General features: G+C 36.1%; 1 protein-coding gene across 13 annotated transcripts in view; it reads left to right on the top strand.

Annotated features, from left to right (window-relative positions):
* Nucleotides 1-25,373, top strand: part of LOC110095659 (MMS19 nucleotide excision repair protein homolog) — a 97,662-nt gene that overhangs the window by 8,769 nt on the left and 63,520 nt on the right. For 10 of the 13 annotated variants that reach the window (XR_003702153.1, XR_003702152.1, XR_003702157.1 and 7 more), the window contains 7 exons: nt 6,780-6,877; nt 7,040-7,198; nt 7,304-7,363; nt 7,999-8,184; nt 13,943-13,996; nt 22,237-22,323; nt 22,429-23,185. Coding sequence is in view for 7 of the 13 variants with exons in the window: in XM_020821282.2 (XP_020676941.1) it covers nt 6,780-6,877; nt 7,040-7,198; nt 7,304-7,363; nt 7,999-8,184; nt 13,943-13,996; nt 22,237-22,323; nt 22,429-23,185 (1,401 nt within the window). In the remaining 6 variants the exon portion in view is untranslated. Of the gene's footprint in view, nt 1-6,779; nt 6,878-7,039; nt 7,199-7,303; nt 7,364-7,984; nt 8,185-13,942; nt 13,997-22,236; nt 22,324-22,428; nt 23,186-25,373 lie in introns of all 13 variants that reach the window. The other 3 variants (XM_028698842.1, XM_020821289.2, XM_020821290.2) reach the window with 3 other exon arrangements.

Raw genomic sequence — 25,373 nt, 5'->3', positions numbered from 1 at the left:
AGTCCAGCGTGTAGTATTTGGGACATGTGGTATCCTAAGAGGGAGTGGCGGCGGACCAAACCAAGATTGAGACAATTCAGAAATGGCCACTGCCTAGGAACATAAGGGAGTTAAGGGGTTTCCTAGGATTGACTGGTTATTACAGGAAGTTTGTGAAGTGGCACGATACCATTTCATGACCTTAGACTGAGCAGTTGAAGAAAGATAACTTTTCCTGGGGAGATGCAGCGACCCAAGCCTTCAAGAGGTTAAAGAATGCCATGACCATTGTTCCTGTTCTAGCTCTTCCAGATTTTAGTCAGGCCTTTGTAGTAGAGACCGATGCATCAGGATATGAGCTGGGGGCAATGTTGATGCAGAACCACAGGCCTATAGCATACTTCAGTCAAGTGCTATCTACCAGGGCAAGACTAAAGTCAGTGTACGAGAGGGAGCTGATGAATATTGTCTTGGCCATTCAGAAGTGGCGCCCCTGTCTATTGGGTCGACACTTTATTGTCTGGACTCATCAGAGGAGCTTAAAGTACCTCTTGGAGCATCATATGATGATGACTGAGGGGCATCAGTGGTGGCTATCCAAACTATTGGGCTACGATTTCGAGATTTAGTACAGGTCAGGGTTGGAAAATAAAGCAGCTGACGCTCTATCCAGATGTGTGGGGAGCTCCAGGAATTAGCTGTCTGTACCCTTGATGGTCGACTGGGGGGCCATCAAGGAAGAAAGCATGCTGGATGAAGAATTGAGAAAATACCAGGGAAGATCTGATAAAGAACGGGAGTAGCCATTCTGGTTACTATATTAAGGTGGAGAGACTGTTGTACCAAGGGAGGTTTGTGATGCCCCAAACTTCTATACATATCCCTCACTTGTTACAGGAGTTTTATGACAGCGCAGTGGGGGTCATTCAGGGATACATAAGACATATAGAAGGCGCCACATATGAGTTTTACTGGAAAGGGATGCACAAAGATGTAGAAGAGCTGGTGGCCAGGTGTGCAGTGTGCCAGAGGAACAAATACATGGCTATGGCTCCCGGAGGACTACTACAGCCATTGGCACTTCCAAACAGAGTATGGGAGGAAGTGTCCATGGACTTCATTGACGGCTTACCACGATCAGAAGGATACACTGTCATCATGGTGGTGGTGGACAAACTTAGTAAGTATGCACACTTCATCCTCTTGCGCCATCCCTACACCTCAGTGTCAGTGGCAGCAACATTTATCAGGGAGGTTGTTAGACTGGATGGGATCTTTGAATCGATAGTGTTAGATCTAGACAAGGTGTTCCTCAGTCAGTTTTGGAGGAAGCTGTTCCGATTACAAGACACTATCCTCAAAAGAAGCACCGCCTACCATCCCCAGACAGACGGACAGACGGAGGTGGTAAATCGGAGTTTGGAGATCTATTTGAGGTGTTTTGTGTTGGAGACACTGCGGATGTGGGAAAAATGGCTGCCTTGGGCGGAGTATTGGTGCAATACCATACCTCGTACCATTCAGCTTTCCAGATGACCCCATTCAAAGTGCTGTATGGAAGGGACCCACCACACCTAGTGCACTATGGGAGAGGTAGTACACTCGTGTCGTCCGTTGAGCAGTACCTGGAGGAAAGGGACAAGGTGCTGAAAGAATTGAAGAGACATCTGATGAAGGCACAACAGATCATGAAGAAGCAGCGGACTCACACAGGAGAGACATGTAGTTTGACGTGGGGGAGAAGGTGTTTCTGAAACTATGGCCATACAGGCAGAGGTCAGTAGCTAGGAGGAATGAGAATTTGGCACCAAGGTACTTTGGCCCCTATGAAGTGTTGGACAGGATTGGAGCGGAGGCATACCGATTGAAGTTACCCCCATCAGCCATTATACATCCAGTGTTCCATGTGTCTCAACTAAGGAGGGTCATAGGGGAGCATGCAACGAGTGAATAACTACCAGATATTATGATGGAGGATTTAGAAGTGGTTTTCGAACCACTAGAGCTGGCAGGAGTCCGATCAGAGAAAAAGAGCAATAAAGAAGTGCTGATTAAATGGAGAAACCTCCCTCATTTCGATGCTGCGTGGGAACCATTTGATAGAATAAAGGATCAATTCCCTTCTTTCCACCTTGAGGACACAGTGAGTCTTTGGGAGGGGGGTAATGATATGCCGCTGGCCCAGGAGGGGCCGGCTGGACCGGTCCTTGTCTACACCCGGCAGGCCCCACAAGGGGCTGAAAACAGAGAGAGAAAGGAGGGGGGGGGGAAGCTCTAAGTGGGCCATTCTTGGATTAATTCAAACTTAGGAGGGAAAATTTGAATGAAGGGGTTGTTTAGGAAGTTTGTAATTGTCCTTTGATGTTAATTAAGAGCTTAGGAGGTAATTGGGGGGATCTTGAGTTTGAATTGTAATTTTGAGATCTAGGGTTTGTGCTTGGGCTCTAGGCTACGGCTAGAGATTTGGAGAGTTCTTCCTCTCGAATTGAAGAACAATTGCATCGTTGCTATTTTATTTCATCTTCTAGTGGAATACAAGTCCATTGTTGAGTTTTCTCTCAGTTTTCTCTTAGTTTTGCTGTTTTTCCTGCTGTGGACGTCATTAATTTTGCTGTTTGATTATCGATTTGGGTTAGGATTGCTTGCGAACTGATGTATTACCTTAGGGTTACTTGCGAACTCAAGTATTTCCTATCAAATTGCACACAAGAAGGAATAATTCCTTCTGAATATTTAAAAAAATTACTTAGAATTTTACATCGATTGGTGGAGATAAAATGTGAACAAAGTACAATTTAACTTCTACTGCAATCTGCATTGAGGAATATTGTATTCCTATCCCTTTGTTAGTGGTGTTGCCTTACCATATATTGATGGATTTTATGAAAAGAATATTCTTACAAAGGTTAGATCTTCTCAAATAAACAAAATAGTACTTTGATTTTTGTAAAAATGAAATTCATGTTCTTCTTTGAAAGACAACTATTAGAAAATCAAGCTGTCTCTAGAGTTGTTTTGCAATTTATATCATGAATGCTGTAGGAAAAGTGAGGAAAATCTCGCTTATTTATTAATTATAATTTGTTAAATAAAGTTTTGAAATGGATTCGATAATAGATCCTGAATAAAAGGGATTTACTAAATCGCTTATATGATGCTAATATATAACTTTTTAAATTTTATGGAGTGTCGTAGTAGTAATGGTCAAAGACAAATTAAATTATATTAAAAGGGTTATTAATAACAAGAAAAATCATGGCCAATCTGCCCTTAAGAAGGAAGATTTTTCCTTAAAATTAGTCCATGATGCATTACAACAACAACAACAACAAGCTTTTATCCCACCACGTGGGGTAAGGTGAAAATTTTCCTTGAAATTCCTCCATGATGCATTGAGGAAAATTTCTATGGAGACTCCAGAATTGATAAAAGCATAATCAAGCAGGCCTACGAGCAATAGTTGGCTAATTTATTTTGAGAATAAGATAGAATGTTGCAAGCCTTTGACATGAATTTTTGAAGAAAGTGAAGAGATGCCCATCAGTAGGAAAATTTGATCAACAAGAAATTAGATGAGAAGAATAATGATGAATAATCTTCTTTTTAAAAGAAAAAGTAGAATTTCCTCTAATAAAGATATTGCTTTAATTTATTAAAAATAAATATATTATTTTACTTTTGATAAAAAATATATTTTTGATGTACCTTTTATTCTGTGTTTTTGGACTCTAGAATTATGTTCTGAAGTACAGTTGATGTAAAACAAAATATGAATTGCTTTAGAACTTTATAAAACTTGATTTAAGCGCAGTAACAATAAACTAATGTTCACCAGAGGGAATTTTAGGAATTTAAGAATATTAATATTGTTATGGCAATCAGTTACATGGTAGAATAACAAGAACTTAAAATAATTTCAATCATAAAGCATAAACTTAAATGTTGTAAACTTTAAATCCACTACTTAATAGTTTGAAAAGTCACATTGAGTTTCCCTCACTCAAGCTCTTTGAAAGGTCTTAGCAGAAGGAGAATCTCAGCAATCCTAACGATGCCACTATAAGTGATAGGACACTTAGGGTCTTGATCCACAGAAAGTTAGCCGGAGGGGGAGATGTGGGTGGATGTCTGATGATTCGCCAATGTTCGGAGGGTAGATGCTCTTCGATAGATGGTGCCAAGGTGAATAGAATGCGATGGACGTAATCTTCAACGGAGTCGTCAACTTTCAAATTGAGGTCGAAGAAAGGGGACCGAAGAATATCCACTAAACCTTGTGGGTCGTAGACGAATCCTTGGTCACGCTCGGGATCGGCCATGCACTAGTAAGAAAGTTGGGAAGGGATGATTATCTTCTTCTTCTCTTGGAATATAACTCATGAAGTAAGAAAGTCCAAGAGGGAGGAAGAAGGAGAGAGGGTCGACCAAGGGAGGGGAGGGGTTTGTTTTGCAAAGTTAGGGTTAGGGTTTGGAATATGGCAAGGTAAATAAAATCTGAAATTAATTTTAGATTTAGTTGAAATAGGAAAGGGGTTTGAATTTTGAAAATTTGAGTTTCAAATTCAAATTAGGGATAATGGAAGTAGAGAGAGAGAGGGAGGAGAGAGAGGGCTAGGGGATGTCGACATGCATGGGGGGAGAGGGGAATTGAGAGAGAATTTAAAACTTCCTTAATCATGATTCTAATTTAGGAAAAGGGTAATTAAATCAAATCTAATTTAAAATTAAATTATACTTAAATTTAGGAACTTTCTTTATTTAGCTTAGTTAATTTAGGAAAGTATTTGAAATTCAAATTGAATTCAATTCTTTCCACAAATTATTTAGGTTAATCTAGATATGTATTAATGATGATTGAAATCATTATCAAGAGGGAAATGGAGGTGTGGCCAGCAACTAGTAGAGGGGGTAGGGGAAGGAGGCCGGGGTTGTGGGCTAGCTTGGCGGTTATGGACGGGAGAGGGGCTAGGGGCCGGCATATAGGATGGTAGGCCGGGCTTGGGCCGATGTTAAGGTGGAGGAGGTGGGGACTGAGATCAACGGCTAGGAGGGGAAGGGATGACTGGCGGTTGGAAGCATGGAGTCGAACCACGAGCCTGGGACACTTCCGGCGACTGGTGGGTATTTCTTTTGCCCCCACCTTGGGACTTCATCGCTCAAGAACTCACAAGCTCTCAAGAAGAAAACCAGGAATATATTTCATATTAACCCTAATACAAGACTAAGGGCCTTATATAGGCCTCAAAGAGAGAAGAAAAGAAAAGATTGAAATGCCCTCAGTGCTACAACTCAAAACAATAAACAAGCAAGGGTACAATTGTCAAACTTGAAATAAAATAAACTAATAGATGAAATATATCAAATCAAAGGCTCCTAATTGTAGCCGTCGATCTACACTGCTTCCGGTGATAGACGTTCCTGAATCTTCTGCTGATGTTCTCATCACCCCCACACAATCACTATGCCTCTAGCCTCCAATCTAAGCTTGATATATCAACCATTCTTGTTTGAATTAAAAATGACAAAAGCCTTGAGTTAGCTTGGATTTGTCGGAAGAGCCATATCGAAGCATCAAACCTAAATCACAACTTGGATCCCTCTATGACAAGATGAGCTGACCTGCCTCTATAACTCAGCTAGATCGTCCCAAGAATAGTTCAGCTCAAGACGGGCTAGTTATTAAAGAACTTCCATCTCTTCAACACTGATGTTTATAACCATACAACAATGACTTGGAGTAGACGTGGACACTCTTGAATGAGCCCGCCTGATTAATGTGACTACTTGGAATGCCCAGTGTGCATGGTCAAAATTGTGCTACTTTCCCTTGATCAAGGGTTAAATGAGTATTGTGGCTCCATGCGGGAAATAACAGAAATGTTCAAATTACAACCTTTCGTCTTACCATTAACTTCTATTTAACTCTCCTATCTTGGTAGAAAAGGGGTCCCTATCTTGCTTACAACTAAGGGGATTATATATGCTATTCTTTCTTGAAATCTGTGAGTTTTCCATGTCATTTTCTGTTGTTTTATGATTAAATGTACGTGTATTCTACGCTGCCAAACTCTTAACAGGAACCCTGTCGTTGTGCCCCCACATGCTTACATATGGATGTAACCAAAAAATAGGAAACATCAACCATTAATGATGCTTCGTTGTAATTTTATTTTCTATCTCTTTTCTAACAGTTCTTTATCCATCTGAGAAAGTCTATTTCTTTATTTATTACGAACGTCTATTTATGTATTTATTAAGCACATGAATTCCATAAAATCTTTGTTTATTTGGTAACTGAGATTGATTAGATATTGCATCATTAATATTTACAGAATCCCTCATGTTATGTTATACTTTTTCTGAGCTTTAAAAATATTGAATGATGTTTGAGAATTAGTTATTATGCTTTTTCTCAAGAAGTTCATGCAAGTTAAAGTAGTATACTATAATGGATATATATAGTAACGTAGTTGGAGAAAGATAAAGAGGAGTTATCATTTGGCCAATGCACTTCATTTTAATCGATAGATGAAAATTATTTCCAATCTCATTGGATTGGGTAATGACCGTGTTTAAATTTGTTAGCTTAATTGATGAACCAAATGTAGGAATTCTCGAAGAAGAAATGTTGTATGATGTAGAGGATCAAATTGGTTTTGAACTCACGAGAGAAAGCTTTACAATAAATGCAAATATTTATGCAAAATGGTCAATATGGACCTATGCTTCATACCTGTTTTTTTTGTTTATATTTTTAAATTCATTGTCCAAGTTGTATTACACTTATCTTATGTACGCAGGTATTCTTTTTCTTGCTGAAGTTCTTATCTGTCTTTTAAGCAAAGCCTTAGACAGTTTTACAATAAGTAGTCTGGCTGGATTCTTCTCATCAAGGCTGGTGAGTTGAATGCTTTATTCTTCATTCTTTTTCTCATGCATTTCTTTTTGAAATATTGATTCATCCAACTTATACATAGCCTACATATTAAGGGACTACTTAGTGCTTTTACTTGTGCTATATCTTGGTTTGTACGTAATATAATATTTGCTGTAACTTTAGGCAGATTGGAGATCTTTGCGTGGGGCACTCATTGGTTGCCTGGCACTTCTAAAGAGGAAGAGTAATGTTGGCATGCTTGCTGATAATGATGCCAGGACACTAGCTCAATCAATGTTGGATAATGTACAAGTGCAGTTGCTAGCAATGCATGATCGTAAGGTTAGATCTCTCAGGTCTTATACTATGCATGAACTTGTGTAAACAATGATCTTCTAATGATATTAGTGCTTAGTTTGATGTTATCATTTATTTTTGAATCCGCAGTTGTGCTTTGAAGTTTTTCAATGCTTGCTGGATGCCCACTCCGACTCGATAGCATCTCTGGTAGTGCTCATCTGTTACAGCCTGACTATTCTATACCATTTGCATGTATCAGTTTCCCTTTTTACTTGAAAATAATCATTGTTATGCTGATTGATCATCCTTTACTATGGAAGTGATTTGATGAATTTAAACATATCATTTTTACAAATAGGTTAAGTTGTTAGAAGTTAAATTTGAATTATCATTTATTAATATTGTTAGTCTAGAGGTCCTTCGCAGCATTATAGAGTATGTTCCTTCAATGAGCCTTGCTGGGTCTTGGTCTTTTACTATAATGCATATTTTTCCTTGCCAGAGCTGTTCACAACTTGGTCATTTTGCCCAATACCCGAAAGCTAATAAATAAAGAAAGGAGGGGTTGGTTAGCTTGGTTTGACCTAAATATTTACATTCAGCAGCTACAGTAACCCATCCACTGTTTATTTTGCCATTTCTATCATATTGGGGATATCTTAATGCCCTTCAATCGGGACATAAGTTTGATTCTTAATCTGATTCCTTTATATTCAATAAGTAATATGAATGTTTTTATCAAATTACTATAGTGATCCATTTGAATTTATACTCTGCTTGATTATGATACGTCACATATTCTCATTATGTTGCCCATTTATCAAACAGCTGAAATTATGCAGGGTGATGATTTTGTTTATGGATTAATTCAAGCGGTTGATCAAGAGAAGGATCCACGGTGCTTGGTCCTTACGTTTCATCTAGTCCAGAGTCTTGTCAAATTATTTCTGTCACAACTGGGTTCAGAACATGTTGCTCAGGATCTTTTTGAGGTTTTAAGCTGCTATTTTCCCGTATATTTCACACATGTAAGTTTAAGAAGGATCACTCACCCCTATGCTGAATGTGTAAGAAATTTCTATTTCAAAAAATTGAAGAAAAAAATGTGCATCTTATTGCCATTCACGCATTAGAAAGATTAAAGGACTTAGAATATATCACTTACATTCTTGCGTTCATCTTTGATAAGTCTGTTCTAAGTTCATTTATTGACTTTTGTTTTAAATCACTTTTTTTTTTATAATCCATTTGGGATGTCATGTTTGTGTTTGACATGTGTCAAGTTTATATCACCTCAAAAATTGGGCTGACACATGTTGGATGCTTCAAAAGGTCTTTAGATTTCCACCGTTGGTCTGGAAACTACTGGCACATCCCAACCTATTGGAACAAAGAAACGATATACTTTCCAAAAATACACAAATTTAAATTAAATCTGCCTAAGCACTTATGTAATGGACCAATTAATATCCTAAAAGTGTATTACGCTATCTTCAAAATTGATTTGTCCACCTCTTAAGTGGTGATGCGGCTTCACTGATTTTCTGGGAAAAGTATAACAATAATCTTTGGAATGTGTCCTAGCAACAAAAAAAGGCCGTGGATTAGTTGGTGCAATTTCATGGTCTTCAAACAACATGTTTTCGAAGAATAGGAATTTAAAGATAATGTTGGTGAATGCTGAGGATCTAATGTGCATACCCGCCTTAGCGCAATTCTAGTGAAAAATGCATCGAGACTTATACCCCGAGCTTTTTTAATGAGGCTTGTGCCTCAGCTTGGCCGAGGCATTCCTTGAGATGCACCTTGCCTCGTTGCATATGCCTATATATATATATATATATATACACACACACTTAAATTCTAAACTAATGCCCTAAATAAATCACATCTTCATGCACCCCTGTGACGCAACAACTTCCTCTCGATTGCACGTCGCCTTCGCCGTAGCCACCATCATCATAGCTGCTGCCAAGGATCACTTGAAAGCCGCATACCACTACCGCTTCCTTTAAAAATTTTGTTGTATTCATTTCATCTTTATTTTTATGACAAATATATATGGAAAAAGATGACTTTACATAAATGAAGAATAAACAAATTGGAGGTATTGGACTCCATAGGATTAGGTAAGGGAGAGAACAATTTGTTATGATGACTTCTCAAATAAAGTCGTCCTTTGTGATGATAGTGCAAATGATTTTTGAGTTGTTGGAAATTTTTCAGCTTTCTTTTGGAATTAAATGTGCATGAGTAGGGAATTGAGAAAAAAATAAATTTGGAGTTGAACTTGATGTTATATGACACTTTTATGCAACTCTTATATTGCTCTTGTAATATTTATATTTCAATTCTATTTTTAATAATTTAGTACTTGTCATTTTACGTCTTGTGCTATTTTTTACTTCATATTTATATCAATTTGTTACTTCATAGTAAATAGAAAGTTAATATGTTATCTTTTAACATATTATTTGGGTATTATATAAAAAATCATTTTAAACCTTTACTTTCACTTTACACAATTTTTGGATTTTGAGGCTTACACCTCACCCAACGAACAAAAATGCCTCAATACTGCCTCAATACCCAATTGTACAATTTTAAACCTTGCATGTTGCATAAATGTTTTGGCGTATGTTAACATAATATATGCTACAGTTAAAAAGCTGTTTGGAGTTCCTTCAAAAGATCTTAGCAGTCCAATTTTCATGTTTAATCTAATCCATTAAACTCATTAATTGGAACTTACTATATAGTTGAGAAAGAAGTAAATTTGATGTAACTTTACATGCAAAAAATTAGACTATCTAACTTTAAGGCAACTGTTTTCTTTTATTTATCTGAGTGATTTTATATTAGATAATTCAAAACTATGTGCAGTTGATGCATTTACACTATACCTAGTTAACATGTGAAGAAGTTTGCAAAATAAGTAAAATAAGCAATGAAGATATAGAGTTTAAATATCAAGTTCTTTTCTATGTTGCACGGATATGCCTATTTATGAGGTATTCTGTATTGGACACGTGTCGGATACAGATACGCCTCCGATACGGCACTGATATATGTCGGATACAGCTTTGCCGTGCCCAATTAAAATATTATTTAAATTTAATCGGACACGCATATCAGATACGTGTCTTATTAAAAAAAAAAAACAGAGCCGTAATTTGCCCTATTCATTTCAGCTATCCGCTCGATATCCCTATACATTTATGCGGCTTAAACATTTCAGCGAGCTAGGTTTTTCGTTTCCGCACAGGTGTTCATCTTATTCGTTATAGTCGAAGGAGAGGCTCGACGACGCGAGCATAGAAGCGGACACGATCATCCTTTGTCTACAAATAGACTCGACGACGCGAGCATTAAAGTCGATAAAATCCTTCGTCGACGGAGCGACTCGACGAAACGAACAGTGAAGGCGACGTGAGCATTGAAGGTTTGTTTTTCTTCGTTTTCTTAATTGTAGGCTTGGTAATAGAACTCAGTACCGTTTGGTACTCGGTATCGCTCGGTACTGCTCGGTATCACTCGGTACCGCTCGATACTCGGTATCGCTCGGTACTGCTCGGTATCGAGCGATACTAGAACTCAGTACCACTCGGTATCAGAGCTCGGTACTACTCGGTACTGCTCGGTATAGAGATAACTTTAAAGCAACTCTTACAATAAAAATTTGTTCCCTCGGTACCACAGGTCGAACCCCGCTAGGGGGCAGCGCCCCCTTAGACCCCCGGCATAGACGCAACATATCTACATTTTTAATTAAAAATTTTCATGTTTCAAATTCATGTGGATTAATTTGTGTCGATCCTTCGTAAGATAATGAGCTCTGGTTGTGTAGGAATTGGGTCTGCTGATGGTCCATTAGAAACCAATATTGAAGATAACAAACCTTTGTGGGGTTATGTGACAAAAATAGGTAAAACGTCAGAAGGGGGTGGCAATATTGCATTCAAATGTAATTTTTTTGTAATGCCACATACAAAGGATCATATTATAGAGTTAAAGCTCATTTGTTGAATATTAGTGGTCATGGAATTAAAGTATGCCCGAATGTAAGCTCATCACAAATGGCTGAATTACAAAGAAAAATCAGTAAAGCTGAGCAAAGGACTAAAAAAGAGCTTCCAAAATACATTCCACTTCCAAGCACTCTTGCTTCATATCCTTCATCATCTTCTTCAATTAGAAGTGATGACAATATTGTAAATAAAGGGCCTTTTCGGATGGAGGGATTTGAACCAAAGAGAAAAAAAATGTTGTAGATAATGCTTTGGAGAAAGCATTTAATTTACAAATGAGAGAACAACTAGATGGGAAAATAGCTAGAATGTTTTACTCAGTTGGACTTCCTTTTAACCTAGCAAGGAATCCACATTATAAGAATGCCTTTACCTATGCATGCAATAATAATCTTGCAGGATACGTGCCACTAGGATATAATGTTATTAGAACGAAGTTGTTGCAAAGAGAGAGGGATAATATTGAGAAGTTGCTCAAGCCTATTAGAGGAGTTTGGAAGAAAAAATGAGTTATTTTGGTTTGTGATGGTTGGACAGATCCACAAAGAAGACAATTTATCAACTTCATGGCTGTAATAGAGAGCTATCCTATGTTTATCAAAACTGTAAACTATGAAGGACAGTACAAGGATAAGTTCATTTCTAATTTAATCAAAGAAGTTATCATGATGGTGGGGCCTTCAAACATCATCCAGGTCATTACTGATAATGCACCTGTTTGTAGAGCTGCATGTCTACTTATAGAGCAAGCCTATCCTCATATTTTCTGGACACCATGTGTTGTGCATACGCTTAATTTTGCCTTGAAGAACATTTGTGCAGCTAAGAATATCGAGGCAAACGAAATCACTTACAATGAATGTCATTGGATCACAATGATTGTTGGAGATGCAGTTGTAATTTGGAATTGTATTATGAATCACTCCATGAGACTCTCTATGTTCAATGATTTTTCTAATTTAAAGATGCTTGCAGTTGCTGAAACTCGGTTTGCCTGAGTTATAGTGATGTTGAGAAGATTAAAAAAAAATTAAAAATTCTCTTCAAGCTATGGTGATAAGTGTCAAATGATCCTGTTATAGGGAAGATGATGTTGGAAATGCTAGATATGTAAAGAAGAAGTTTTTAGATGATTTATGGTGGGATGAGATTGAATACATTTTAAACTTCACAGATCCAATTTATGAGATGTTGAGAGTAGCGGATAAGGATAAGTCTTGTTTACATCTCATTTATGAGATATGAGATTCAATACTAGCCAAAGTAAAAGAAATTATCTATAGACATGAGAGGAAAACACTTCATGAAGACTCAAGCTTTTGGGATGTTATTTATGCTATTCTAGAAGATAAGTGGAGCAAAAGTAATACACATTTATATTGCTTGGCTCACTCACTAAATCTCAGGTAAATTTCAACATTTTTTTCATTATTAATTTACAATTTATTGTTTAGTAATTTCAACATTTTTTATTATTTGCTTTTACTATTCTTTGAAGATATATAACTAAAGAATGACTTCAAGAGGATCCTCAAAGAGTTTCTCCACAGAAAGATTTAGAAATTTCAAATATGAGGAAAATATGTTTGAAGCATCATTTTCCAAATGAGGAGGAGAGAAGAAGTGTCAATATTGATCATGCTAATTTTTTTGGTTATTTAGAAGAGTTTGGTGACCAAGAGTCATTGCGTGATAGGTGGAGAATTGATCCAAAAATATGATGGATTATATATGGAGCTTCATCACCTCTACTTCAAACAATCGTCATAAAATTGCTTGGCCAAGTTTCATCCTCATCTTGTTTTGAAAGAAATTGGAGCACATACCCATTCATCCAATCAATGAAGAGAAACAAAAATACTCCACAACGGGCTAAAGATTTAATTTATGTGCATACGAACCTTTAGCTTTTCTCAAGGAAAACTTCAAATTATATGGAATGAGACAACAGGATGTGAGATGTTGTTGGAGATGGATTTGAATCTCTTGAGGATATGGGAATATTTGAAATTGCTAATCTTTCACTTGATGAGCCTGAATTGGAGCTATGTATTCATTGAAGATGATATAGAAATTCAATGAAAAACCACTGAAGAAGCTAATCCTATCATTCATTCTATTGAATAGTTGAAACTTCTTATGCTGGACAATTTATGTTTATGTTTTTGTTGTTGTACTAGACATTTAAATATTCAATGCTTACTTTTATTTTAATATTATAAGATACAATGCTACAAATGATGTTGCTTTCAATTTTTTTTGTCATTTCAAATATTATACTTTGATTAATTTGTTATTTTTTAAGTATGATTTATATATTATAATGCCGTATCCGTATCCTTTATTTTTAAGAATTGCTGTGTCCCGTATTCATATCGTGTCGTATCCGTGTCCCCGTATCCGTATTGGTGCAACATAGGTTCTTTTGTTATGTATATTGTTCGTGGAAGTTAAATCATTTAAGAGGATTGTTTAATTGCATTTATGGAACCAACTGCTAACTGGTCTTCGGCATTTGTTATAATGAAAAACATTGTAATGCAACTTTCATATATGTTTTACTGCAATAATTCATCCACTTCAATTTTCAGCTGCTTGCATTGATTTCATTTGTGGCATCAGCCTTTATTTATTGATTTAGCACCTCTATCTCAAAGTTTGTTTTCCCCCTTTTTCACTTATTTGTTGCTGCTTGCTTATTTTAATCAATAGGCAAAAGCACATCTTACAACTAGATTTCATTTTTCTCTCTTATCAGAAAATAGCAGATGATTTTGAAGTCAAAAGGGAAGATCTATCTGATGCACTAATGGTATGCTTTTTAACTTATTATTGGACTATTAAATTTAATGGTTATAGAAATTTTATTAATCCAAATACTGAGGAAATGACAATATGATGGTAAAAAATTAGTATAATATGCATACGTGGAAGGAGTGCATTATTGGTGATGAGTATTGGTTAAAGAAAGCTCTGTGAAACATGAGAACTGCAACTGTGAAAGAGTAGGTGGTTTATAGTGTGTGCCATTTTAAACCTATTTCTAATGATTATGATGATTGAGAACCTCAGAAGATTACTGTTACACTCCACGATGGCCCCTAATGGTTGCACATAAGGCACAACAAATACACATATGACTCAATTCTTATATACAATCATTGCTAACTCAAAGGAGTTTAATTCTTAACACAAATTAATTAAGAGATAACATTTCTAAAATTTTATTCATTTGTTTAACAACAAAGTAACATTTCTAAAATTTTATTCATTTATTTAACAACAAGTTTCTTATTAACATCATTGCCTATTTGTATAACATCAAAACTTTTACCATTTATATATATATATATATATATATATATCTTATTATACTTCATCTTACATTAAAAATGTACACCAAAACTAGAGTAATCAATCAACTTGATTCTCATTGGGGCTCCACATTGTATTTTACTTTATCCAAAACATGGTTTGGTGTAATATCTGGCGAGCTAAAAGCTTAGAAAGATAAACAACTCTAAGACAGAATTCAAATATTTGTGAGCCTCAATAGCTTGATTAACTAATTGCATATCTATCAATTGACTCATTCCAAATTCAACCCAACTTAGTGGAGTTTTGCATTTTATGCCATGTAAGGTGCCTTTGGATTAATTGTTATTTTTATAAGTAAATTCTATCAATGAAATATGATCCTTAGCTATATTCAAAATGCAAAATACATAGCCTGAGTAGATCCTTTAACACTTGTAGTCCTTTTTTTTTTTTTTTTGAAAAAGCTCAAAGGCTACGAATATTATTAATAAAAGCAACCTAATTACAAACTACTACCATAACTTGATTCCCCCTTTAACAATTTGGAAAACATAGGAGGAATCTTATTACAAGAAAAATCTTCCCAACAAAAATCACTACAAGTAGCATAGCTAGCACAAAGGTTAGCTAGCTTATTACATCTCCTCTTAACCCAATTAAAGAAAACAAACTTTTGATTCGTAAAAAATAAAAGATCATCTCTCCATTTGCCTCCCAAATTTTGCAAGAACTTGATAACATTATAGTTGTCGCCTTCTATGATTATCCTATGGAAGTCTTGCATCCAATCTTTTTTAATTTGCCCTATAAAATGAATCGAAAAAAGCTCTAGATTTGCAATATCCCAATGAAATCATGAATGACCATATGCCAAAAAAAAATCTTCCTTCACTGTCACGTACCACACCACCAATTCCAGCTTTGTATGATTGTAACAAAGATGCATCAACATTGATTTTTATCCAATTGGGAGGAGGAGGGTACCAACGTTCAGACAGTCTAGAAGACTGATTCGTACCCCAGTGTCCCAATTTCCCCGTTAAACATATAAGAAATGGAAGGAAAACTTATAGTATTTGAAGCTATGAACATAGAGCAATCCTCCTTACCTCCATGAATAAATTTGTTCCTAGACTTCCATGTAAGATAGACTGCATTACAATAAATATTAAGCATTACAATAAATATTAATAATAAAACCTTGAGCTTTATAGCACTCTTCCATTCATTCCCAGCAATGTTGAAAGGAATCAAAAACCTGAAATCCAAATCCCCATTTGTTCAAACAACTAATGACTTCCTTCATCTTCTCACAAGTTGCCGTGATATGATCAAAATCTTCAGATAACCCGCAACCTCTTGAATTTTTCTTTGATATAGAAAATTAAAGGTTGGGATTGCATTATTAAACAATCTCCACCCGAAAACTTCTACTCGGTATCTTAACTTGATCTTCTTCAAACATTGCCAGTAACCACATTCTAGCTCCTGCATAAATGAATTATTGTAAACCATAGAAGAGATTGAATATCCCGAATTTTGATGAATGAGCTCCAAATAATCACTATTTTGATCCGAATGAATCTCCACCAATAGAATGATTTTAATAAGTTCCTCTCCAAATAGCTGTTTTAACTTCAAAACATTCCATTCTCCATTTAAAATCAAACTCTCAACCAATTCCTCCCCTGCATTTGGATTGAGACAAAGGTTGGCCAACTGTTTAATTTTTTATCCATTATCCAAATGTCATCGAGGATACTGATAGAACAATCATTAACAACTCTCCATCTTATTACAGATTTTATTGCTTTCTTACCACTTGATGAAATTTTACAGGTTGAAGAAGATCCGCTGCCATGAGCTGTTTCATCCAGCAACAATCCATACTTCGGTTTCAAAGTCTGATACAACAAAGAGTCCCTTTCTTGAATGACCTTCCAAGCTAATTTTTCTCTCAAAGCACCCACAATCTCAACACATGAGTGAATGCCTCTTCCTCCTAATCTCACCAGTTTACACAGATTAGTCTAGCTAACATAATGCAAACCCACTTTACTATTTTGTTTATTCCAAATGAACTCCCGACATAACTTGTCTAACTCTTTAAGAATACTTTTTGGAACCAATGAGAAAGTGCAATAAAAATTAGGAATAGAAAGCATCACATTTTTAATCAACAACATCTTTTCTGCCAAAGATAGTTGCTTACTGCCCCAAACAATTGTGAGTTTAAGAGCTTTCTCTATAATGAAGTGGAAATCTGCAGCTACTAGCCTTCTCAAAGCCATTTTAACACCAAGATACAAAAATTCTTTGACCACCTTAAACCCCATGATTCTTTCAATAGCTTTTCTTCTGCTTCTCTTGACTTGCCTTCCAAACAACATAACTGATTTTTCCAAATTAATCTTCTGACCTGTCCAACTACAGAAATCAGTTAACGCTCCTTTTACTTCTTTCACATCTTGGACTTTAGCATGAAAGAAAATAATGATATCGTCTGCATATAAAAGATGAGAAATCTTCGGCAAATTGTAACCAATTTTGATTCCCACAACTTCATCATTTTGCTTAAAATGATTGGTAAGCAATTGTGAACATAAGATAAACAAAAAAGGTGAAAGAGGACATCCTTGTCGGAACCTGCTCTCAGCATAAATCCAGCTTGAAATCTTACCATTAATAACCAAAGAAAAATTTGGATGCTCAACACATTCCATAATCCACATAGAGAATTTTTCAGGAAATCCAAAGTAATCTAAAACACTTTTCAGAGTATTCCAACTCATGCTGTCATAGGCTTGTTCCAAATCCACTTTAAATGAAACCAAGCCTTTTGAAGATCTAGAATTCCTGAACTTCTGAAATACCTCCTGCACCACAATTTGATCACTCAACGATCTACCACTTGTAGTCCTTTCTGGCTGGCTATTTATTTATGGATATAATATTGTACTAAAATGTGATTTAGTGCCGAAACATTTATGAATGCTCTTTCACAATCTAGAGGTGAATTTACCATCTTAGTTAGATATAATTTTAAATTAAGAGAATCGGAGAGAGAAAATCTTCATTTTATTATACAAAACTATCAATATTTATAGATCTATATAAGTTGTCTTAAAAAAGAAACAAATAACTACAGAATCGTGCATAATTTCCTTAATATAATCCTTTCTAAACCACCCACCTAAATATAGAAGGAGATTGGTGTGATCCAAGTGAGTCTCCCACAGATCCCCATGCTAGTCGTGGGATCAAGGGCCAAGGGACGGCTGAGATTTAATGGCATGATCTAGCTGTGCCTCTCACGGACCCCCATGCTAGCCGTGGGTTCAAGGGTAAAGGGATGGTTGGGATTTTAATACCCTTCAAGCTGGGGAATACGTATCTGTCATTCCCTATTTGGTAATTTGTTCTGAAAAGTTAGTGTTATCAAGTCCATTGGTGCACCATAGAGTCCTCCATTTGGTCAAAACTTTGGAAGAAATTAACTTTAGACATTGCGGTGGCAAAGGGTAGCAATGAAGGCTATATTAATCAAGACAATAATGAATGATGCATTTTTTAGAATATCATCCACAAGGGAAGGCTGACAATAAATGCACGACAGTAGAAAAAAAATCTACTTTTAGGGTTGCGGCAAGCTTCAAGGACAATAGTAGAAAAACACGTCTCAAGTGGCTTAGCACTTGGCACACAAATATCTTCCCTTCAGATTGAGCCAACCTTCAGCCCAATGCAAATCAATCGTCCAACTCCACTTGAACACTTCTATTTGATCGACCTCGTACAGGCACATGTAAGGCCTCTGATCTCTCTGGTCTATTCACAAGGTGTGTAAGTCTTGCACTCTTTCTTGTCCCAATCCCTCATGAGAGGGAACTCTCAGCTCTTTCAATATACAAGAGGTTCTGCGCTCGACTTCTCTCGCTTCTGGATGTTGCATGCGAGAGGAGCCCTCCCTCTTGATCTCTCCTCGGTCTCGGACGCACAAAGGAAGCAGAAGTACCAATATTTTTTAGAATTACGACAATGAAGGCCGATGGAAGGACCGATATTTATCAGAATTCTTGCAGTGTACACTAGTGGTGTGAACCTGTATTCCTCAAAATTGCAACAATGAAGGCTGATGTTGGAAACCTGTATTCCTCTGAATTTTGGCAATGACGGCAGGTGGTGGGAACCTATATTCCTTAGAATTCCAGTAATGAAGGCCGGTAGTGTGCACTTGTATTCCTCATAATTCCAGCAATGAAGGATGGTGGTGGGAACCTGGAGAACCAACAAGCACCAGCTCCTTCAGGGTAGGCAATGTTTAAAATTGCACAATTATGTTTTGAGTTGTTTTTTTGTTTGTGAGGCGAGGCGTAAGCCTCAAGGCATTCTGAGGCATAACCCTCAAAATTAGAAAATTACGTAAATTCAAAATGAGTATTTTTTATTTAATAATCAAATAATATGTTAAAGGTGAACATAAGTAATAAACTGTGTAAAATTGCCATATTTATGAAATATAAACAATGTACAAGATATAAAATGACAAGTAATAAACTGTGTAAAATTGCCATATATATGAAACTCAAACAATGCCCAAGATATTTGTGTAGAGTGACAAGCGATCAATTTTATTTTATTCAATTTATCACTTATCAGTTATCGCTTTACTTGTGTAATTTTTTATTTCATATGTATGCTAATTTGTTGCTTCATAGGTCAATAGAAATTTAATATGTCATCTTTTAACATATTATTAGGGTATTATGTAAAAATTAAATTTAATATGTTTTTTTAGTCTACACAATTTTTGGATTTTGAGGCTTGCACCTCAAAAAGCCTTGAGGCTTATGCCTCACCTTACGAACGAAAAATGCCTCAATGGCCAATCATGCAATTTTAAACCTTACCATCTACACAACCCAAAGTTCTCAATACCTACCATTCTAACAGTTTCTATCCTAACAATATGAATATAAATCTATTTATTCCAAAATATTGTTTTACCTCAAAATTTACTCTCCTCATATACACTACTTAAATCCTAAATCACAATTGGATATTACTAGACGAGGAACTTAACAAAATAATTTCTACACTAAAAATTTTATAATAACCAGTATCTTCTCTCTTTTCTTCTTTTCTCTTTCTTCGTTCTCTCTTTTCTTCTTATTCTTCTTTCCTTATCTAGCCTTTCAGGCTGCACTGCGCCCCAAATTGGGAAGCGCTTGAGGAATCGGCAACACAGAGAAAGTGAATTAAAAAGCTTCCTTAATGATATTTTTCCTTAATTACCCTTTCCCAAAGGCACTGCATGCTCGCCTAAGTGGAATTCCAAAATTTTTAACCCCACTACGGTAATTTTAAAAAAGGAATAGCAGAGAAAAATTGTAGAAAAATTTATTCAAATTGAAACTAATTTCATAACTTTCATATCCTTGCAAATGAGCATATGGTTCTTTATATGAAATTGATTCATTTGTCGACTCGGAACACAATAACATGATTTTTGATGATTGTGAAAGTTAGTATTTTGGGTATCATTTAATTGACAAAATTTTGCACCTTATCTAAGAAAAATTAGATATTACAATGTAAGACTTGTATGATATCCTTTATTACTTTATCATACCCTACGTTTCCAAATAAACCTAATGCATGTGGATTTAAGCGGAAAAACTGCAAGTTCCACTAAAAGCTATAGTACAATATTTGGAATGAATACTCTTGTTAAAATATTTTGAAAATAATTTAGTTATGAAACTGATTTATTTTAGTATATTTATATTTACGATATACATTTATAGAGTAAAATGATTCTTATAAAGTTTAGGATTTTATAAAAAAATAATTTAATCATCTTTAAGGCGTGCAAAAAATGGGTATAAAATTTTGAATAAATTTTGGCTTTAATCTTTTCAAAATTGAGTTATTGCAATCAAGTTCTTGGATAAAATCAATGTTTAAAATTGAGGCGTCTTCGGGTATTGAGGCGTTTTTCATTCGTGAGGCGAGGCGTAAGCCTCAATGCGTTTTGAGGCGTAAGCCTCAAAATCAAAAGATTGCGTAAACATAAAATGATAAATTTTTTATATACCAATAAGTGAATAATATAAAACATTAAAAAACATAAGATATGAAATGAAATCAAAATATCCCAATGATAAGACAACATGAAATATAGTTCAACTCAAAATTCCATCTTTCCAAAATCCAAGTATTCTTTTCATTAACATATAATTCAAATTTCCAAAAAAAAAAGCAATGACATATCACATAAGAACTCATAAGTCATCAGCACTGACATCACTAAGGGGTTCTTTATTTGAATCATCATTATGATGAACTGCTCTCTCCCCTTCCTCCTCTCATATAGAGTCCAATGTCGGGCATTTACTTCAAGATTTATGTAACTTTTAATATATATACCGTGAGGCGTAAGCCTCATGCCAGTGAGGCGGGCGGGCATCAACCAAGTTGAAGCGCAAGCCTCATAAAAATAACTCGAGGCGTAGCATCGAGGCGTTTTTTACTAGAATTGCGCAAAGGCGGGCCTCAAGGCGAGCCTCATATTGCGCAATTTTAAACCATGGATAAAATTTTACCATAAAATTTAAACTCATTATGCAGCAGTTATAATATTGTATGTTGGAAGAATGATCCCGTCAAAAAATGGCTGGATAACATTTTTCAATGATGTATAGGGTAATGGAAGTATTTCTTCTCAAGTTGATTGGTTCTTCTTTCATGGATTTATTGTCTTTAGAAATTTTATGGTGTGCGTAGATTCCAAATATTTTATAGAACTTTTTGATGTTCACTTTATACATAGATTTAGTGCTTTTGGCACTCTTAATAATTTCTCATGTAAATATTTTACTTTGTGATTAAGTTGGTAAATTGCACTTATATCTTGGGATACAGACTACGCTTCACATAGGTTTATGTTTTTAAAAGCGCTGCACTTAGATTCCTTCTCGTTACTTTTTGCTGTAGTTGCTTTGTTAATTTTTACCTTTTCATACTGTCATTATTACCTTCCACATTATGTTTATGAGCATTTTTTAGCAAATGATTGGCCTTTTTCCCCGTAGCCATCATTATTTTTTGCTCCCTTTTCTCCATCCCCTGCTGTTCCCTTTCTCACCTTTGCCGTTGAAAAACCATCCCATTATCAGTTTAGCTGTGCAATGCTTAGATCTTTGCATACTGTAGTACTCAATCCTCCTCTACTTCCATCTCCCTCTCCTTCATCCGCTCTACTACATTGTTGCTAATTTCGTTTGTTCTAATGCTTAGATCTTTGCGTCTGCATCTCTGATGCCTCGATAAAACTATCAATGATCTCAAGGAGGCTAACAAGCTTTATTCAGGGCATCGAGAGGCAAAAAAGCCATCAAAGACTAGCATAAGCAAAGTGCCTCTAGATTTTGTATTACTTAGGGGTGTTTATTCCAGTAGATATTGATGAAGCAGTCACACTAGGAGCTTACTTGTAGGCTGAAAGTAACTAAACGGGCATAAATGAAGTGTTTTTTTAAAAAAGATAACCTATGTGAAGCATGTTCTGTACCTAGGAATCCTGGATGACGTTTACCTTATAAGTTATGCCTATTCATTAGAAAATGCCATCCGATCCAAGTTTTTTTTTTGGTCACTTGAAGTGCTTTTTCATTGCAATGAAAAAATCAGCTGATTTCTTACCGTTACTCTCTTTATCTGTTGGCAATGCAGGATGCCTTCTGTTCAACTCCATATTTTGAGCCATTTGCTATTCCATTGCTTCTTGATAAACTTTCATCTTCTCTTCCATTAGCAAAGGTTACTGCACATCTTTTAAGTTTCTTACACTTCCTAAAGCTTTGAACAATTTATGTCGACTTCTTTTTGTTAACCTCTTTGATTGAGTACCTGCATTTTTAACAGATTGATTCTTTGAAGTATCTGAACAAATGTTTGTTGAATTTTGGAACTGAAAGGATGTTGCAGCATGCCCAAAACATTTGGTTTGCTCTAAAAGATGTTATCCTCAATCATTTGCCACAAGCCGAAATATTATCATCATCGGTTTCTGTTTTAGGCGGAGATATCAAATATCATGAGCACAAGATTGCTACGGAAGCTTTAATTTGTTTGAAAACAACCATTTTGCAGTTTACTTGCCCTAATAATGTTGATTTTTTGACTTTGATTATTGATGATAATGTTGTTGAAAGAAGTTTTTGTTCGGTCACCATGGAGGGAAGCTATTCTGATAATGATGATAAAAATGACCTTAAGCTTAGTGCTCTTGGTAGTATCTTATCTGTTGTGGCAAATTCCTCCATTTTTGGCTGCAATAGAGTGTTTCAAGATTTTTTTCCACGTTTAATGGTTGCCCTTGGAATTGATTTAAGAACGTCAAAACATTCTGCAGATGCTTATGTTGAAATTGTTTCCCAGAAGTTTAACTATGGGGCACTTTATTTGTCTGTTGAACTGCTTGCTTCGAGCAGAGATTTGATAGCAACAGTATTGGAGTCGTCCAATTCAAAAGATTCATTGCGAGGTATCTGGTGGCACTTGATTCAAGAGTTCTCTGGCCCATTAACTTCTGCTTTTAAATCAGCCTTGATGATTCCCAATAAAATCACTGCTGAAGGTGGAAACTCTAACTACATGCAAGAAATAATCATATGCAGCGGTAACATTCTTCATTTTCTATGTTTCCTGATCTTCTACGTGACTAGTTGGATTCTTATCATGTAGTTTCTGTTCTAATGCTCTTTGTACTTGTCCATGTCTCGATTTCTAACAAGGAGTGTTGATGGTGCTTTAGTTTCTATAAACTTCATGTGTCATACCCAACCTTTTGGTTTTTTCACCTCCAAAATGCTTGAAGCAGTCATTAACCGCCTCTAGTGTATTTTTGTTTTCCTCCATGTACTGTGTATGTCGTTTCATAGTTAACTTTTTTTATATGCATGGGGCCAATCTTCTTCCTGAGACGCACCATGCAAATTTTGTCCAATCTGATTGAATTCTAATAAACAAATGTTACGTTGACGTTCTTTTTGTTCATTAATATTTCATTCTATGAGAAATTTATTTTGGCTCTCGGTTACATTTGATCACTATACAATGGTGGACCTTTAAAATGTAGCACTGAGTAGGAAATGGTACTGTCAAGCTCATTAATGCTGTTGCCCCTGCCCACTGCTTGTTGGCTGCTACAGTTATCCTTGTCTGGTATTCAATTCACATCAATGCCACAACTCTTATTTCAATAGGGTTAATATTGTTATGTAACCCTTGGTAGTTGTTTTATCGTTATCGCAATTTTTACTAAACAGCCTTTAGCTTTATCATCAGTGCTTCTTTTCTTTTTTTATTTTATTTTTGCACCCCAGCTTTAAACAGTTAAGCTGCAGGATTCCTAAAAGCTGTAGGATATTTCATCTGATCTACCTAGTGTATAGGCTTATGTTTGCCTTACCATATATGTGGTATGCCAAATGAAGGTGATGCAGAACTAAATGTGAAATGCTATTAGTTCATTTGGATTTTACACAACTCGTGATTAGAATAATCATAGAACAAAACTACTAGCAATTTGAAACAATGAATCAAAACAAATCGGGTTCACACCCGCTTAGGCCAAATTACGTAGCAAGAGATTTGAAGCCTCACAAAAATAATTTAAGAAAACAACACAATGACAAATAGTAGTTTCAAAGAAATCCCTAGTCTAACAACAAGAATTAGTAAGCATAAAGGCACTCTCAAAACCCTACGTTTACTAAGCTTAGTAGTAGCGGAGAGAGTCGTCCTTTGTGACTACAATCAAGCACAAGATCCAGTTAGACTAAGAAATATAATGACAAGGAGAAAGGGTAACCTCTCGTCAAGGAGTAGTGGAGATCCTCCACTCGATGCCTTCGAAGTGCTCATCAATGGCTTCCTCTAAGGTGTCCAGAATGCGTTCCAAATAGTCCTCGACGGTATGATCAACCCTTGGGTTCTCGTCGAATAAAGTTGATCGTAGGATATCGGTGAAACCGTCCTCGTCCCAAGTCAAGCCGTATTCAGTAGCTGGATCCGCCATTCATGTGGGTTAGGGAATAACTCTTCTTCCGTCTTGCTAAGGTTTTCGAATGTCGCCGAAGAGAAAGAAGTTTCTCTTGCACGTGGAGAGGAAATAATCCTCAAGTTCCCTTCCCAAAAATCTTAAAGCAGTTTCAGATTTTGAACCAAAATCTGAGAGGAATTTCAGATTTTCTAAGTGTTGTAGGTAGGGAAATTGGAGAGAGAACTCTAGCCTCAATTCAAGTGAGGTATTAAAGAGGGAGAGAGGGGATTGGAGAGAGAGAGGGGGCGGGTAGGAGAGAGGGGCCGGCGGTTTGTAGAGGAGGTGGGGATTTAATTTGTTTCCCAAAAGAGAGGTCGACTTATGGGAAGAAATTAAATAGAAGGAGAAAGGGGGAAATTCGGCTAAGAGAGAATTGGGGGAGATTGGAATTATTGCCTAAAGCAAGGAGGGGCTTTAGGAAATATTTCCTAATCCAAGCCAAGGGGGGGCCGGCGGCATTAAGGAGAAGGGGAGGGATTTGTGGAGAACAATTAATGTTACTTGATTTAGTTTTGAATATTAGGAAAGGGATTTTAAAATCCTATTTGAATTTTAAATTCAAATAAGTTTTAATTAGGAAACTTTCCAAAAAATAGAATTCATAAATTAGGAAAGATTTCAAATTTCAAATTATATGAATTTGAATTTCAAAATCTTCCCAAAATATGTCCACCCAAATTAAGCAAAGGAATTCAATGGGAAAGAGGGAGTTGGGGGGGGGGGGGTTGGGGGGGGGGGGGGGGGGGGTTAGGTGGTTGGAGCC

The sequence above is a fragment of the Dendrobium catenatum genome, unplaced genomic scaffold (genome assembly GCF_001605985.2).
Source record: "Dendrobium catenatum unplaced genomic scaffold, ASM160598v2 fragScaff_scaffold_1163, whole genome shotgun sequence".
Lineage (NCBI taxonomy): Eukaryota > Viridiplantae > Streptophyta > Magnoliopsida > Asparagales > Orchidaceae > Dendrobium > Dendrobium catenatum.
The sequence above is the reverse complement of the archived record's forward strand: the minus strand, read 5'-3'. Positions and strand labels throughout refer to the sequence as shown.